Source organism: Dendrobates tinctorius, unplaced genomic scaffold, assembly GCF_039654945.1.
Source record: "Dendrobates tinctorius isolate UK_male_01 unplaced genomic scaffold, ASM3965494v1 ptg000232l, whole genome shotgun sequence".
Lineage (NCBI taxonomy): Eukaryota > Metazoa > Chordata > Amphibia > Anura > Dendrobatidae > Dendrobates > Dendrobates tinctorius.
In genome coordinates this window covers 13,160,154-13,176,140 of record NW_027361899.1, presented here as the reverse complement: position 1 = coordinate 13,176,140, position 15,987 = coordinate 13,160,154, and the positions used below count along the sequence as shown (strand labels likewise).

At 46.4% G+C, this 15,987-nt stretch overlaps 1 protein-coding gene across 1 annotated transcript in view; it reads right to left on the bottom strand.

The window, feature by feature from the left end:
• The window catches only part of PLB1 (phospholipase B1), a 110,280-nt gene that overhangs the window by 17,135 nt on the left and 77,158 nt on the right, over nt 1-15,987 (bottom strand). Inside the window, exons 41-48 of the mRNA XM_073556339.1 lie at nt 15,662-15,757; nt 13,688-13,759; nt 5,129-5,206; nt 3,970-4,033; nt 3,713-3,771; nt 2,793-2,860; nt 1,835-1,878; nt 111-210 (exon numbers count right to left, since the gene is read on the bottom strand). Coding sequence (XP_073412440.1) covers nt 111-210; nt 1,835-1,878; nt 2,793-2,860; nt 3,713-3,771; nt 3,970-4,033; nt 5,129-5,206; nt 13,688-13,759; nt 15,662-15,757 — 581 coding nt within the window. The remainder of the gene's footprint in view (nt 1-110; nt 211-1,834; nt 1,879-2,792; nt 2,861-3,712; nt 3,772-3,969; nt 4,034-5,128; nt 5,207-13,687; nt 13,760-15,661; nt 15,758-15,987) is intronic.

The following is a 15,987-nucleotide window of genomic DNA, read 5'->3' as shown; positions in this document are numbered from 1 at the left end:
GCAGTGTTTCAGTGTTAATTGCAATGTAATAATATATGTTAAATTATCTAACTGTATTTGTGATTCTATAAATCATTAATTAGGTATTATGTGTAATAATTAATTCTTACTCAGCTTTGGCACCACCAATGGCTACGTTGAACATTAGATTTTCTTTGTCAATACCAGTGGAGAATCCTTTTAAGTTTGGATTAAATTTCTTCAAAATATCTGAAAAGAAAAAAAAGGAGATCACCAAAAATGACCCTAGTTATGTGTCTAAATCTTAAAATAACTGGAGGATACTCTTATTCTTATTCGAACTTGTGCTTAACTATCAGTAATTGAAGTTGCCAGCATTCTGTGCCCAGGACAACACTTCCTGGCATGGTGCTATTACAATATACTGTTATCATAGGAACACAAGACCATAGAATCCTAGAATGGTAGAGTTGGAAGGGACCTCCTGGGTCATCTGGTCCAACCCCCTGCTCAAAGCAGGATTCACTAAATCATCCCAGTCAGATGTCTGTCCAGCCTCTGTGTGAAGACTTCTATTGAAGGAGAACTCACCACTTCTCGTGGCAGCTTGTTCCACTCATTGATCATCATCATTGTCAAAAAGTTTTTTCTAATATCTAATCTGTGTCTCCTCCCATTCAGTTTCATCCCATTGCTTCTAGTCTTTCCTTGTGCAAATGAGAATAAAGATGATCCTTCTACAATGTGACAGCCCTTGAGATATTTGTAGACAGCTATTAAGTCTCCTCTCAATCTTCTAAACATTCCCAAATCCTGCAAACGTTCCTCCTAGGACAGGGTTTTTGACCGGTCACCATTCTGATCGCTCTTTTCTGAACTTGCTCCAGTTTGTTGATGTCTTTTTTAAAATGTGGCGCCCAAAACTGGACACAATATTCCAGATGAGGTCTGACCAAAGAGGAGTAGAGGGAAATAATGACTTCACGTGATCTAGACTGTATGCTTCTGTTAATACATCCTAGAATTGCATTTGCCTTTTTTGCTGCTGCATCACACTGTTGACTCATATTCAGTCTGTGATCTATTAGTATACCCAAGTCTTTTTCACATGTGCTGTTGCTTAGCCCTATTACTCCCATTCTGTATATATTGTCCATATATATATATATATATATATATATATATATATATATATATATATATATATATATATTGTCAGTCAGTTTTTACCTTACATTTGTTTACTTCAAATAGAAAAATATGGAACATTGATTTTGATTAGCTGCCATTAGGCGTATTATTCCCGGGTATGGAAAAAAACATATTTCTAGGAAGTGCTATCATGGGGACACAGAGAGAAAAGCTATTTTTTTACATTGAGCATGGCTATGTATCGTCTCCCTAGATCTTATATGTCAAGAAACTAAAGAAGAGAGAGCGCAATAGGGTCTTACCCGAGTAGAAACTTGGTATAAAATCAAATCATTATACTCACCATACATAGGAGAGGTTCAAGCGTATAGGATCAATAGGTCAGCGTGCTGCACATCCAAGGGTCCACGCCGTGGCCACAAATTATCAGTTTTAAAGGAGAAATTTATGGATTAAACGTGCGCTGCTTGACAGATCACTCCTTCCAGGTTACATTAATTGTACTTTAATTTCCCAACGCGTTTCGCTTTGGCTGTCTTTACATGTCATCCCCTGAGGAAGAAGTGTAAACTTCGAAACGCGTTGGGACATTAAAGTACAATTAATGTAACCTGGAAGGAGTGATCTGTCAAGCAGCGCACGTTTAATCCATAAATTTCTCCTTTAAAACTAGATCTTATATGTGAGATGTGAGATGCACATGTCTAAGGGAAGCTCTTACTTGGTAACGTTGTGTAGGTGTCCAGAGTCCCGTCTCCTCCAATGCTGAAAATAGAAGCAAACAGAAGTATAAATCACATATAACTCTAAAGATATTGTGTACGAACCACAATCTATTACATCATGTCATAAAAAAAATCATTATTAAAACCATCAATATAAAAACATTTTTTATGTATTTTATTACAACATCCCTAGTCCTAAATGAACCCTAGTCCTAACCCTGAAAATAGTTAATCCTTGCACTAATCTTAAGCCTAGTCATAAGCTTTGTCCTAATCTTAACCCTTTTCCCAACCCTAGTCCTTACTCTGACCCTATCCCGTGCCCCAACCATAGCCCTACTCCTAATCGGCAATAGTAATGGTATGTAGAAACATACGTGTAAAACATTGTTAGTGTTTAGAGGCGGCGGGGAGATATTGGAGAGCACATTGCAGCATTTCTTGTCTCATTTACTGCCTCTGCAGAGCACAGCCATAGATATGTGTTTGTCATCGGCTAGTAGGCTCTGCATAGGCAGCGACTGAGATAACAGCGCTCACTTCTTCATCGTGAGAGCTTTGTTATCTCGGTTACTGACTACTATTAGTTTGATGACAAACTCATCTCAACTGCTGCGCTCTGCATAGGCAGCCACAGGATCACTGTTGAGGGTTTATGGAGTTTGGGTCAGTGCTCAAAGTTTTAGAGCCAAAGATTTTCAGGCATCAGATTCCGGAGACAAGTTGTGGCTGGGAGAAGTCATCATTGTGGTCCGGGCAAAACGGAAAAGATGAAAATGGTGAATGATTCCAATCAGAAAGGTCTTCACATGTGAGTTACCAGATTTATCTATACTGTACTCACTTTTCTGGTCTGCAGAGCTGGAATCTACCAATACATGGTCATCGTATGGTGGGAATATTAATGTTGGGGAACCAAATCATGGCTGGCCAGTACAATATAATATATCTCACCTCCATGAAACTCCTCTCCACTCTGTCATAAGGTTAAGCAATGAAGTTGACTTGGCACCAAAAGCGGCCTAAAAAACAAGTATATATATATATATATATATATATTCTTAAAGGGATTGTACAAATGGAAAATAACTTTTTTTCCAATATTAATAATCATAATAACAACCATCTATCTAAATTATATCCAGAAATATAAAATGAAGTGCACGCACAACAGACTGTGTCCTGCTATTTATTCTTCAGCTTTGTTGTGTAGACTAGAACAGAGTCAGCAGAGTCATTTCATTATCATTCCATAAGTTATCCACTACTACGGTATAAACAGCCCCGGGATGATGAGGTTCTTGTATACTCACCCTCATGTCTGTCTCGCCAAGTCTACGGGTTCTTATCTATGAAGGTCTCTAATAGATCTTCCATACTTGTTGGGTGCATGGGGCATTTTACAGCTGAGTACGCCCTTTATTTTATATTTATTTTTGGTCCTGGTGATCCCACTAAGGATGTTGGACTATGTATGAGCAGCGTTTGTCTTTTTGCTCTTTGTTATGGTTTTAGGGGTCTTGTATATTGTATTGTGGGGGGTTTTTCTGAATGTCATTCAAGTGATTTGTAGGAAAATGGAAAATTCTCTGTGTAGGACTGTCGCCTTATTGGTTGGTTTTATGTTAATATCACAATAGACTGTTTAGCTCAATTTATTTTTCAGCTTTGCTGTGTAGGCTAGAACAGAGTCAGCAGAGTCATCTCATTATCATTAAAGGGGTTGTACATTACTATAAATCACATCATGGGTTCAGGGTGGTGGTAAAATATAAAAGGATTGATACTCCCTGACCGCACAGGCGCTGATACTCTGTACTCTTCGGTGTGCCCCCTATCCCTATTACATTCCAGAACCAAAGCTACTGACTTACAGTCAATGAATCGCCCAAAGCTGCCACCACCTTGATATCTCCCGGCCGAAGCTGATGGGCTGTAAAACATTAAAAAAAAATCTACATACAGATACATGATATGAAATAATGCGCTGATAGATAAAATAATAAAATAAAGATTAATAGTCTTTCATATAAAATATGGGGCTCATAATAAAAGCAATAATGCAAAAGACATCATATAAAAAAAACATAGAAAATTCAGTTTTCATCTTTAGGCAACACCGTCTTCTCACCTGACTTGGGAATACTATTGGACACCGATGTGAAACCGCGACAATCCAGATCACTGCCCCAGTTCTGCGAGGGACATATAACATATTAGTAACACTGGAATGATAATATAGTAATCATCACTGTAGCAATAAATATCAAATTCATGAAATCGTCTTCACAGCTGGACTCTCACAGGTAAAGGAGGTCTGCCATGTCCCCCTCCTCCTCAATGTCCTGTGTGTGAAGGTGAGAAAGCTGGCTGCAGCAGGAGCCTCTCCCCACTGACTTGTCTGCCTGGACAAAAGATCAATAAGGTCCAGGAAACACCTTAAATTGCAGTTAAAACTGATAAGTATAAAAATAAATGTTCCTTGTGTTCCAGGAACTCCGCCATGTCCCCCTTCCTTCTCACTGGTCTGTGTTTGATATTGTGAATAGCTGGCTGCAGCAGAAGCTTCTCCCCTCAATCTTGTCTGCAGAGGCAAAAGACCACTAAGGCCCAGGAAATGCCTGATATTACAGTCAAAATTGAGGAATAGAAATATATCTAAATCTTCTCTGTCCCAAGAGTTCAGCCACATCTCGTTCCTCCTCCTCACTGTCCTGTGTGATTGTGAGATAGTTGGCTGCAGCAGGAGCCTCTCCCCTCTGCCTTGTATGCAGAGTCTAAAGATCACTAAGGCCAAGAACATGCCTAATATTACAGGTTAAAACTGAGAAATATATAAATCTTCTCTGGAGCAATGTCTTGTCTCCCTCCTCCTCACTGTCCATCATGTGATTGGGTGATGGCTGGCTGCAGCAGGAGCCTCTCCCCTCTGTCTTCTATGCAGGGATAAAGAGGTCACTAAGACCCACCCCTGGATTCTTATGGGACCAATAGTTTTGGGATGATGCTGAAAAGGCTGCAGAGTTACATAAATTGAGTGGGGACTATATATTTTTCACTTAATCTACTCTTTCATTTCCAAGTTTATTGTTCCTTTAAAGAGGAGCTCCACCTAGAGATGTGAGTAGATAAATTCAGTAGGCAGAGCCATACATCGAAACCCCAAACTATTCCTAACACTAAGGGGACAGGGCAGATAGTACGATGGAATCCCCCTTTAAATATACACAAAGCAAATCCCGAGCAATAACGATGCAGTAAGATAAGGCAGGGGGTGTAGGCAGCATTACATCAGGAAGTGCCGGAGTGGGCACTGGGGTGGGGTACACGTAGTCGCTGTTCTGGTAGGTCCTCAGGAATTGCTGGCTCTGAAAGAGAATAAAACATCATTATTTACCATCTGAACACAGACAGACTCAAGATGCTTTAATACAAGGATGGACGACGATCATGGAGCATCACTAGTGCATGGCCGGAGAAGGGAGACAAGGATCTGACAGTAAGGACAACCATCCTGATATGTGTGATCAGTGTCAGACTGAAGAACATTGGGCCCGCCAGAGGATTTGATTCTGAGGGCCCACCTTTCTTCCCCACTCAAGAAACCAATTGCAGCAGCAAAGTTTGCACTATGTAATCTCCTGAAGGAGAAGTGAGGGCCCACCGGAGGATTCTCCGGTTCTCTGGTGGACCAGTCCAACCCTGTGTGTGATCATGGGACCACAGCACGGGCGAAGTCAGGACCGCCCCCCTGGCCAGGACTAGACATTGACACTATTATTTTAAATGACTGGAAAATGTCCTGCACATTGGTGGCATCTGGGTCCTGAGATCCCCGCCAAATGCTCAAAAGTCGCTCTGAAGAAAAAGAAGCAGGTTATCAAACAGAATCCGCTGCCCCTGCCTCTGCTTGTGCACACTAACAGGTTGGCGCTCAATAGAAAGTCTGAGCGCACAATTAGAGTGGAGAATGGGCTTATAGACTGTACGGCGCTCTGGGAGCTTCTGCCTGACCAGGCGGCCACTTCAGATTGGCTTTTGAGTGATTGAAGGAGATCTCAGGACCCAGACACTCAAAGATCTCCAGCACAAGTCAGGTAGTCACTATCATAAAAAAAGTGATATGTCTGATAACAGCCCGGGGCCGGTCCAATCTTTGCTCACCCCATGATGTCATAAACAATGAGACTCATTTTTATTTATTTCCTCCCCATTTTCGAAGAGCCATAACTCTTATTGTTCAATCTCCAGAGCTGCATGAGGGATTGTTTTTTTCCAGGCTTGTTTCCTGTTTGATGGTCCTGTGGGAGGGCTTGTTTCTGTTAGCGAGGGTGGTCAGGAGCGGGAGCTCCGAGAGTGGACCCTCTGGACCGTGGCACCGAGGGACCCCGGGCGAGCTGCCAGGTGGAACCGACCCCTATACAGGGACCGTTAGGAGCAGGCCCAGGGGTTCGAGTACCACGGTAGCCGGTACCGAGAGGGGCGGCTCAGGATGGACCGGAGTAAGACTGAGACTGGAGTAGGACGGCAGGAACACAAGGCAGGACTGGAGTAGGACGGCAGGAACAGTGAAGGCAGGACTGGAGTAGGACGGCAGGAACACAAGGCAGGACTGGAGTAGGACGGCAGGAACAGTGAAGGCAGGACTGGAGTAGGACGGCAGGAACAGTGAAGGCAGGACTGGAGTAGGACGGCAGGAACACAAGGCAGGACTGGAGTAGGACGACAGGAACACGGGTAGCAGGACTGAGAAGCTGCTGTGAGGAGCAGCCGAGGCAGGAACTGCAGGAGCAGAGTGTGCACGATGGAGCGAGGCCAGAGTGTCAGGAAACACAACGATCAGGCGCCTCCCTCAGGGGGAAGCGGCCTGATATGGCCCCGTCTGGTCAGCCATTGGTCCAAATGTGCTTCCGGGTCAGGGCACAGCCGGAGCATAAGAAGCAGGAAGGAGGCGCGGCCGCGGCCTATGGCGCATGCGCATAGCATGCAGGGAAGACATCGGTCGCGGGTCTGTCTCAGGTGACCGCCGCGGCCATCGGGTGGAGAGAGGCTGCGGCGTGGGAGCGGAGGCCGGGTGAGTATGGCGGAGCGGTGTAACAGTACCCCCTCCCCTAAGCCGCCCCCCCCGGAGATTAACAAGAAACCTCTTGAGGATACGGGGAGCATTAATATTCTCCCGAGGCTCCCAGGATCTCTCCTCAGGACCAAAGCCCTTCCAATCAACGAGAAAGAAAGTCCTACCTCTAACCCTTTTCACAGCGAGGATGTCCTGCACTTCAAAAACGTTGTCGGCACCCACCGGCTGAGGACCAAGATCAAGCGAGGAATGGAAACGATTCAGCACCACAGGCTTCAGGAGAGAGACGTGAAAGGTGTTCGGGATCCGGAGCGAAGCAGGCAACCTCAATTTGTAGGCAACTTCGTTAATACGTCCCAGAATTTCAAACGGACCGATGTAGCGTGGACCCAACTTGTAGGAGGGCAGTTTTAATCGGACGAATTTGGAGGAGAGCCAGACCTTGTCGCCAACACGATACGGAGGAGAATCCAACCTCTTTTTGTCTGCATAGTTCTTCATCTGATCAGCGGATCTCTTGAGTGATGTGTTGGTCTCAGCCCAAATCTTAGAAAATTCCGAGGACAAGGCATTGGCCGCGGGTACCTCAGAGGCAGGGGTTATCGGAAGAGGAACACCAGGATGTCTGCCAAAAACAATGAAAAACGGAGACTTGGCCGAAGACTCACCAGCATGGTTGTTATAAGCGAACTCTGCCCAGGGGAGTAAGCTGACCCAATCGTTCTAGTGGGCGTTAGAGAAGTGGCGTAAGTATCCCGTAAGCGTCTGGTTGGTACGCTCTACTTGTCCGTTGGACTGTGGATGGTAGGCCGAGGAGAAGTCGAGGGAAACGTTCATAAGCTTACAAAGCGAACGCCAGAACTTGGAGGTAAACTGAACCCCTCGGTCAGACACAATGCGTCGAGGTAGTCCATGAAGCCTGAAGACTTGATGAATGAAGATCTCGGCCAGCTCCGGCGCTGAGGGAAGACCGGGCAGAGGGATGAAGTGAGCCATCTTGGAAAAACGATCCACCACCACCAGAATGACTGAGCAGCCCGCAGAGCAGGGTAGGTCGGTGATGAAATCCATGGCGATGTTCTCCCAAGGAACCGTAGGGACAGGCAACGGAAGCAACAAGCCAGACGGAGATCTCCGTGGTACCTTGTTTTTTGCACAGGATGGACAAGAAGCCACAAAATCGAGTACATCTTGGCGAAGTGAGGACCACCAGTAGTGACGTTTGATAAGATCAAGGGTCTTCTTAGTTCCGGCATGGCCGGCCAGTTTGGAGGAGTGCCCCCATAGAAGAACCTTTTGCTTGAGATTCTCTGGCACAAGCGTCTTGCCATGCGGAGGAGTAAGCCAGTTCACTGGAGCCACGGTGATGATCCTAGTGGGATCAATGATATGTGACGGTTCCTCCGTGGATTCGTGTGGTTGGAAGACCCTGGACAGGGCGTCGGCTTTGGAATTCTTGTTGCCGGGACGGAATCGGAGCTCGAAATCAAATCGGGCAAAAAATAAAGACCATCTGGCCTGGCGAGAGTTTAGTCTCTCGGCAGACTGGAGATAGGCCAGATTCTTGTGGTCCGAGAAGATGACAAAAGGATGGACAGCTCCTTCCAGGAGGTGGCGCCATTCCTCCAAGGCCAACTTGATGGCCAAAAGTTCCCGGTCACCGATCGAGTAGTTACACTCGGATGGAGAAAAGGCCTTCGAGAAGAAGCCACAAGGGTGCAGGCGACCGGAGGCGGTTCTCTGGGACAGCACCGCCCCGGCACCAGTCGAAGCGTCCACCTCGAGTACAAAAGGTCGATCGCTCTCAGGGCGATGCAGGACCGGAGCCGTGGAGAAAGCCCGTTTTAGGGACAGAAAGGCCTCCTCTGCCTCAGGAGACCAATCCTTGGAAGTAGACCCTTTACGGGTGAGCACAGAAATGGGTCTTGTGATCGCGGAGAAGTGGGAGACAAATTGCCGGTAATAGTTGGCGAACCTGAGGAATCGTTGTATCGCCTTTAATCCGACGGGGCGAGGCCATTTGAGGATGGCAGACAACTTCTCGGGATCCATCCTTAGACCAGCGTCGGAGATAATGTATCCCAGAAATGGCAGAGAGGTCTGTTCGAAGAGACATTTCTCGATCTTTGCATACAGACGGTTCTCCCGAAGACGCTGAAGCACCAGGCGGACACTCTTTCTGTGGGACGAGAGGTCCGGCGAGAAGACGAGGATGTCGTCTAAGTACACGACCACACAGGAGTACAAGAGATCCCGGAAGATCTCGTTGACGAACTCTTGAAAGACTGCAGGAGCATTGCAAAGACCGAAGGGCATGACCAGGTACTCGTAATGGCCATCTCGAGTGTTGAAAGCGGTCTTCCACTCGTCACCTGCACGGATACGGACCAGATTGTAGGCTCCTCTGAGGTCCAGCTTGGTAAAGACCCGAGCCCCTCTGAGACGGTCAAACAGTTCCGGAATGAGTGGAAGAGGGTACCTGTTCTTGATGGTAATCTCATTCAAGCCCCTATAGTCAATGCATGGCCGTAGAGTCCCGTCCTTCTTTTTGACGAAGAAGAACCCGGCTCCCGCGGGCGAAGAGGATTTCCGTATAAAGCCTTTGGCGAGGTTCTCTCGGACGTACTCGGACATGGCGGTGGTCTCCACGGGAGACAGAGGGTAGATTCTGCCCCTTGGGGGGGTTGAACCAGAAACAAGTTCAATTGGGCAGTCAAACGGCCGGTGTGGAGGGAGGACCTCTGCTTCCTTCTTATCAAAAACATCGGCGTAGGAGCTGTAAGCTGGAGGAAGACCCGGGAGGTCTGGAGGTGACCGTGGAGCGGCCGCCAGGCGGACAGGAGTCAGACAGCGAGCTTGGCACGGGTGCCCCCAGCGGAGTATCTCCCCAGAAGACCAGTCGAGAACAGGCTGATGAGTCCTTAACCATGGAAGACCGAGTAGAATGGCGTGAGAGAGCTTAGGTAAAACGTAAAAGGCTATCTTCTCTCGATGTAAGGCTCCGATTTGCAATTCCACCTCTTCAGTGACCAAGGTGACGGTCACCTGTAGCGGTTTGCCATCCACGGTGGCAATCTGAATTGGGTTAGATAGAGTGACTACAGGAATTTGGTATTTGTCTACCTCTTCCGGCCGAATGAAGTTACCCGCTGAGCCCGAATCCACGTAGGCCACCTCGGAACCACGCCTCCCCCCTGAAACCAAAAGCACAGAAATCATAAGGGGTTGAGAGGAATCATCATCATCACCTAGGAAGGCCTCTCTTACCTGACCTAGGTGGAGTCGTTTCCCTGTCTCTTAGGACAGGTGCGGATATAGTGTGACGAATGACTGCAATAGAGGCACAGACCTTGTGCCCGTCTCTCTCTCTGACGTAACTCGGCCAACCTGAGATGATCTATCTGCATGGGCTCACCCGAAGAGAGGGAAGAAGATCCGACAGAACGTGAGCTGGCCGACTGAGTGAAAGGAGGAACTGACCTGGAGGAGCGCCTGTCTCTCACGGACTCCCGAGCGCGCTCCAGGAAGCGCAGGTCAATGCGGGTAGCCAGCGAGATAAGGTCCTCTAAGGTGGACGGGGTATCTCGACCAGCGAGTTCATCCTTTATTTTACTAGAAAGACCGCGCCAGAATGCCCCCACCAAAGCTGCGTTATTCCAGCCGAGCTCAGAGGAAATAGTGCGAAAGCGAATAGCGTACTGTCCGACCGTGAGAGAGCCCTGGTGTAAGTTAAAGAGTGACTCAGTGAGAGAGGCTAACCGGCCCGGCTCATCGAAAACCTTACGAAACGTATCCAGGAAAACCGGGAGACTCGAAACGACCGGGTTGTCACGTTCCCAGAGCGGGTTTACCCAAGAAAGGGCCTCTCCCTCCAGATGGGACATGATGAAGGCCACTTTGGCCCGGTCCGAGGGATATTGCTGCGGCAGCCATTCAAAGTGGAGACTACACTGATTTAAGAACCCCCTACAGAGCTTGGGATCCCCGGTGAAACGAGGCGGCTTGGCGAGGCGGGGCGTCGGATGAGCAGCAGACGCAGGGGGGGGAGTCGGCACTGCAGCGGCAGCCTGGAGGGCCGACAAGCGACTATCAAAGGAGGCCATGTAGGACAAAATGTGGGTTTGAGTATCTTGCTGCTGACCCAGCTCCTGTTGGAGACTGGCCAGCTGAGTGGCATTTCCAGGATCGGCCACCTGTAAGGCCGACAAACGGGTGTCCATCGACTTCATGATTGACATAATGCGCCCCTGATTCTCCCGTAGGAATAGCAACTCTTTCTGGGTAGCAGCCGTAGTACCGGCGGAGTCCATGGCCTGATCGTACTGTTAGCGAGGGTGGTCAGGAGCGGGAGCTCCGAGAGTGGACCCTCTGGACCGTGGCACCGAGGGACCCCGGGCGAGCTGCCAGGTGGAACCGACCCCTATACAGGGACCGTTAGGAGCAGGCCCAGGGGTTCGAGTACCACGGTAGCCGGTACCGAGAGGGGCGGCTCAGGATGGACCGGAGTAAGACTGAGACTGGAGTAGGACGGCAGGAACACAAGGCAGGACTGGAGTAGGACGGCAGGAACAGTGAAGGCAGGACTGGAGTAGGACGGCAGGAACACAAGGCAGGACTGGAGTAGGACGGCAGGAACAGTGAAGGCAGGACTGGAGTAGGACGGCAGGAACAGTGAAGGCAGGACTGGAGTAGGACGGCAGGAACACAAGGCAGGACTGGAGTAGGATGACAGGAACACGGGTAGCAGGACTGAGAAGCTGCTGTGAGGAGCAGCCGAGGCAGGAACTGCAGGAGCAGAGTGTGCACGATGGAGCGAGGCCAGAGTGTCAGGAAACACAACGATCAGGCGCCTCCCTCAGGGGGAAGCGGCCTGATATGGCCCCGTCTGGTCAGCCATTGGTCCAAATGTGCTTCCGGGTCAGGGCACAGCCGGAGCATAAGAAGCAGGAAGGAGGCGCGGCCGTCGGGTGGAGAGAGGCTGCGGCGTGGGAGCGGAGGCCGGGTGAGTATGGCGGAGCGGTGTAACAGTTTCCTGTTTAATGGTCCTGTAGGAGGCCTTGTTTCCTGTTTGATGGTCCTGGGGGAGGCCTTGTTTCCTGTTTAATGGTCCTGTAGGAGGCCTTGTTTCCTGTTTAATGGTCCTGTAGGAGGGCTTGTTTCCTGTTTGATGGTCCTGTGGGAGGCCTTGTTTCCTGTTTGATGGTCCTGGGGGAGGCCTTGTTTCCTGTTTAATGGTCCTGTAGGAGGGCTTGTTTCCTGTTTGATGGTCCTGTGGGAGGGCTTGTTTCCTGTTTGATGGTCCTGGGGGAGGCCTTGTTTCCTGTTTAATGGTCCTGTGGGAGGGCTTGTTTCCTGTTTGATGGTCCTGTGGGAGGGCTTGTTTCCTGTTTGATGGTCCTGTGGGAGGGCTTGTTTCCTGTTTGATGGTCCTGTGGGAGGCCTTGTTTTCTGTTTGATGGTCCTGTGGGAGGGCTTGTTTCCTGTTTGATTGTCCTGTAGGAGGACTTGTTTCCTGTTTGATGGTCCTGTGGGAGGACTTGTTTCCTGCTTGATGGTCCTGTGGGAGGCCTTGTTTTCTGTTTAATGGTCCTGTAGGAGGACTTGTTTCCTGTTTGATAGTCCTGGGGGAGGGCTTGTTTCCTGTTTGATGGTCCTGGGGGAGGAATTGTTTCCTGTTTGATGGTTCTGTAGGAGGGCCTGTTTTCTGTTTGTTGGTCCTGTAGGAGGGCCTGTTTTCTGTTTGTTGGTCCTGTAGAAGGGCTTGTTTTCTGTTTGATGGTTCTGTAGGAGAGCTTGTTTTCTGTTTGATGGTCTGGTGGGAGGGCTTGTTTCCTGTTTAATGGTCCTGTAGGAGGGTTTGTTTCCTGTTTGATGGTCCTGTGGGAGGACTTGTTTTCTGTTTGATGGTCCGGTGGGAGGGCTTATTTTCTGTTAAATGGTCCTGTAGGAGGGCTTGTTTCCTGTTTGATGATCCGGTGGGAGGGCTTGTTTTCTATTTGATGGTTTGGTGGGAGGACTTGTTTTCTTTTTGATGGTCCAGTGGGAGGACTTGTTTTCTGTGATGGTCTGTGATTTTTAGTGCTATTTCGGGAGCACATAATAGTTTGATTGCTTTTCTATTGCATTATTTTGTGGGAGCTGCAGCGTACGAAAAATATTAATTTAGGCAGTTTGATGTCTTTTTTCTTTAGGGCATTTACCCTACAAGTTAAACAATTTCATATTTTGTTAGGGCAGATTTTTATAGACTTGTTGATGTCAAATACTATTTTTATGTTTTAATCACTGTACTTTTTTATATTTTCTAATTTTTTTAGTCCTACTTGTGGATTTGAACCTGTTATCCTGCTGGTCTTTATAAGAATAAAAAGATCACAGCAACAGTGGCCTTCTGTAGACCCTCGACTACTACAGCAAACGATCATCAACCCACGGTGGGCACTGGAACGTTCTCTTGTACTAGATCATACCGTATAAATGCTGCGGTCTGAGATTGATAGAGGCATTTAAGCGGTTAAGCAGCAGCTATCTCTGATTGCAGGCAGATGCAGGCTGTATATCGCAGCCAGGACTCATCAGTCATGGAATGAAGAAGTTGAAGTCTTACTGACGGTTTCCCCACTGATTACAGTAGATCCCTGCAGATCCCGGCAGGAGGACACAGACGGCAATGGTCCAAAGTGGATCCCCGCCTTAGCACCGACTTGTTGAGCCGTCAAAGCCAAGTTGCATAATATTCTAAACTGCCCCAATATCATCAGATGACACCAACCTCTGTAGGACACATCAGCTGGACATCCTCTGTAAAGTCCAAAGTGTCCGTCTTCTGGCCGAGAGGTTGAAGCTGAGAAATAAACACAAAAATCGCAAAGGATCAGTACCAGGAATGAAGCTTGAACTGTATGAACTTTACCACAGAGAGAGTGAAGATTTGCTGATATCACTACCTGGAAACCATCAACAAGCAGGAAACTGCTCACACCTTTTTTTTATTGCAATTATCGCTCATGTACCTTCAGGCCGCATTCACAACCATTTTTTTCCTATGCTTTTCAAAACTTTAGTAGAAAAAAAAAAACCAAGCTTTTTTTTTCGGTTCTGACCCCAAAAAATACAAAAGAAACCCACCATAAAACAAAAAGTTACCCACTTTCACACTACATCGGACTGGAGTGTTTTTAACTGAAAAGAAAATGGAAAGAAAAATACCATGAAAAACATGTGAAACCTTTGTGAATCAAGATTATTACTCCTCCCTGAAAGGAGAAAGTCTGATTGCTCTACGGCCTGAAGATCACCAAATGAAACAAAGGTGCACAAAGTGTGGCCAATGAACGTGGTATCACGTGGCACCTCTAAAATAAATGAGATCATATAGTGCATGGCCACGTCAGGTCCGCCAAAACAGGAGCTGCTGCTCGTAACAGAGCTACTCTGGCTACAAAATTACAGAGAGAACACTTACGGTAATATTAGACTATTAGATCCATCAACAGCAGCTTGTGGACATCTTTCAGTGAGTAAACATTAACTTTAACTAAAAAGTTAGTAAAATATCAATAAAGATAAAAAAGATCTTAATAGTGGAAGTTCAATATTGAAAAAATATATGAAAAAAAATCCAAATACTCTAATATTAAAATTAAAGATAAACACTTTTTTTATTAGCATAATAGATCCGTCAACAGCAGCTTGAGGACATTTTCCTGTAGGTAATAATTACTGTAATTAAAAAGTCAGTGAAATAAGCTAGAAAAATAATAAACTTCTGAATAGTAGAAAGTGAATGTTGTAAATTAAAAGACAAAAAATTTTTTTAATATTAAGTATTAAGTGTTTTGAATTATTGTATTAGATCCATCACCAACAGCTTGTGAATATCTTCCAGTTGGAAAAAAATAACAGAAAAGTCAAGTGAAATAAGCAGTAAAGATCTGAATGGTGAAAAGTAAATGTTGCAAAATATCTAAAAAGTAAAAAAAAATACTATAATGTTAGATGTTTCTTTTTAGTTACTTTGTTGGATCCATCAACAGCAGTTTGTGGACACTTTCCACTTGGTACAAATTAACCAAAAAGTCAGTACTGAAAGGTGGAAAAGTGAATGTTGAACTATCGATATATCAATGAAATAGGCAGCATGGTGGCTCAGTGGTTAGCGCTGCAGCCTTGCAGCGCTGGGGTCCTGGGTTCGAATCCCACCAAGGACAACATCTGCAAGGAGTTTGTATGTTCTCCCCGTGTTTGCGTGGGTTTCCTCCGGGTACTCCGGTTTCCTCCCACACTTCCAAAGACATACTGATAGGGAATTTAGATTGTGAGCCCCCATCGGGGACAGTGATGAAAATGTGTGCAAACTGTAAAGCGCTGCGGAATATGTTAGCGCTATATAAAAATAAAGATTATTATTATAAAGATTATTATAATAGGAACACATATTCTTAAAAATCAGATCCATCAACAGCAGCTTGTAGATATTTTCCAGTAAGTAAAAGTGAATTGGAATGTGAAAGCAGCTGTAAATATAATAAAGCCTCAAAATTATGGAAAGTGAACGATGAAAAAATTCAATGATGTAACAGAAAACAATATTTACATAGAAACACATCATCTGATTACTAGATCCGTCAACAGCAGCTTACAGGGATTTTCCAGTTGGAAAAATGAAACTGAAAAGTCAACAAAAAAGTTATTAACGACTTGAAAGTTATCAAGTAAAAGATGTAAACTACATAAATGACTTTACCATGTTGTTCCAGAGCAATCTTGCTAGCTGAGAATGAGCCTTCTGGCTGAGATGGAAACAGTCAGGAGCCAGATAGGAAACATCAGGTTCTCCGGTCTTAAAAAGATGGAAATCATAATGAAGACTAATTAATATCAGCTGAATAAATCACTTAGAGAGGGGATAGGAGGCAGTGATGGTGCCCCCTAGTGCACCCCCCCTCCCCATATGGGGATGTTCTAGAAGGATCAGCGCTCCATCCTATCAAAGATCAGAGAAGAACAGCAGAGGAGCATCTTGTGAAAAGAGCAGTGTGGCACTGTAAAGCAAGGGAATCACCGCTATAC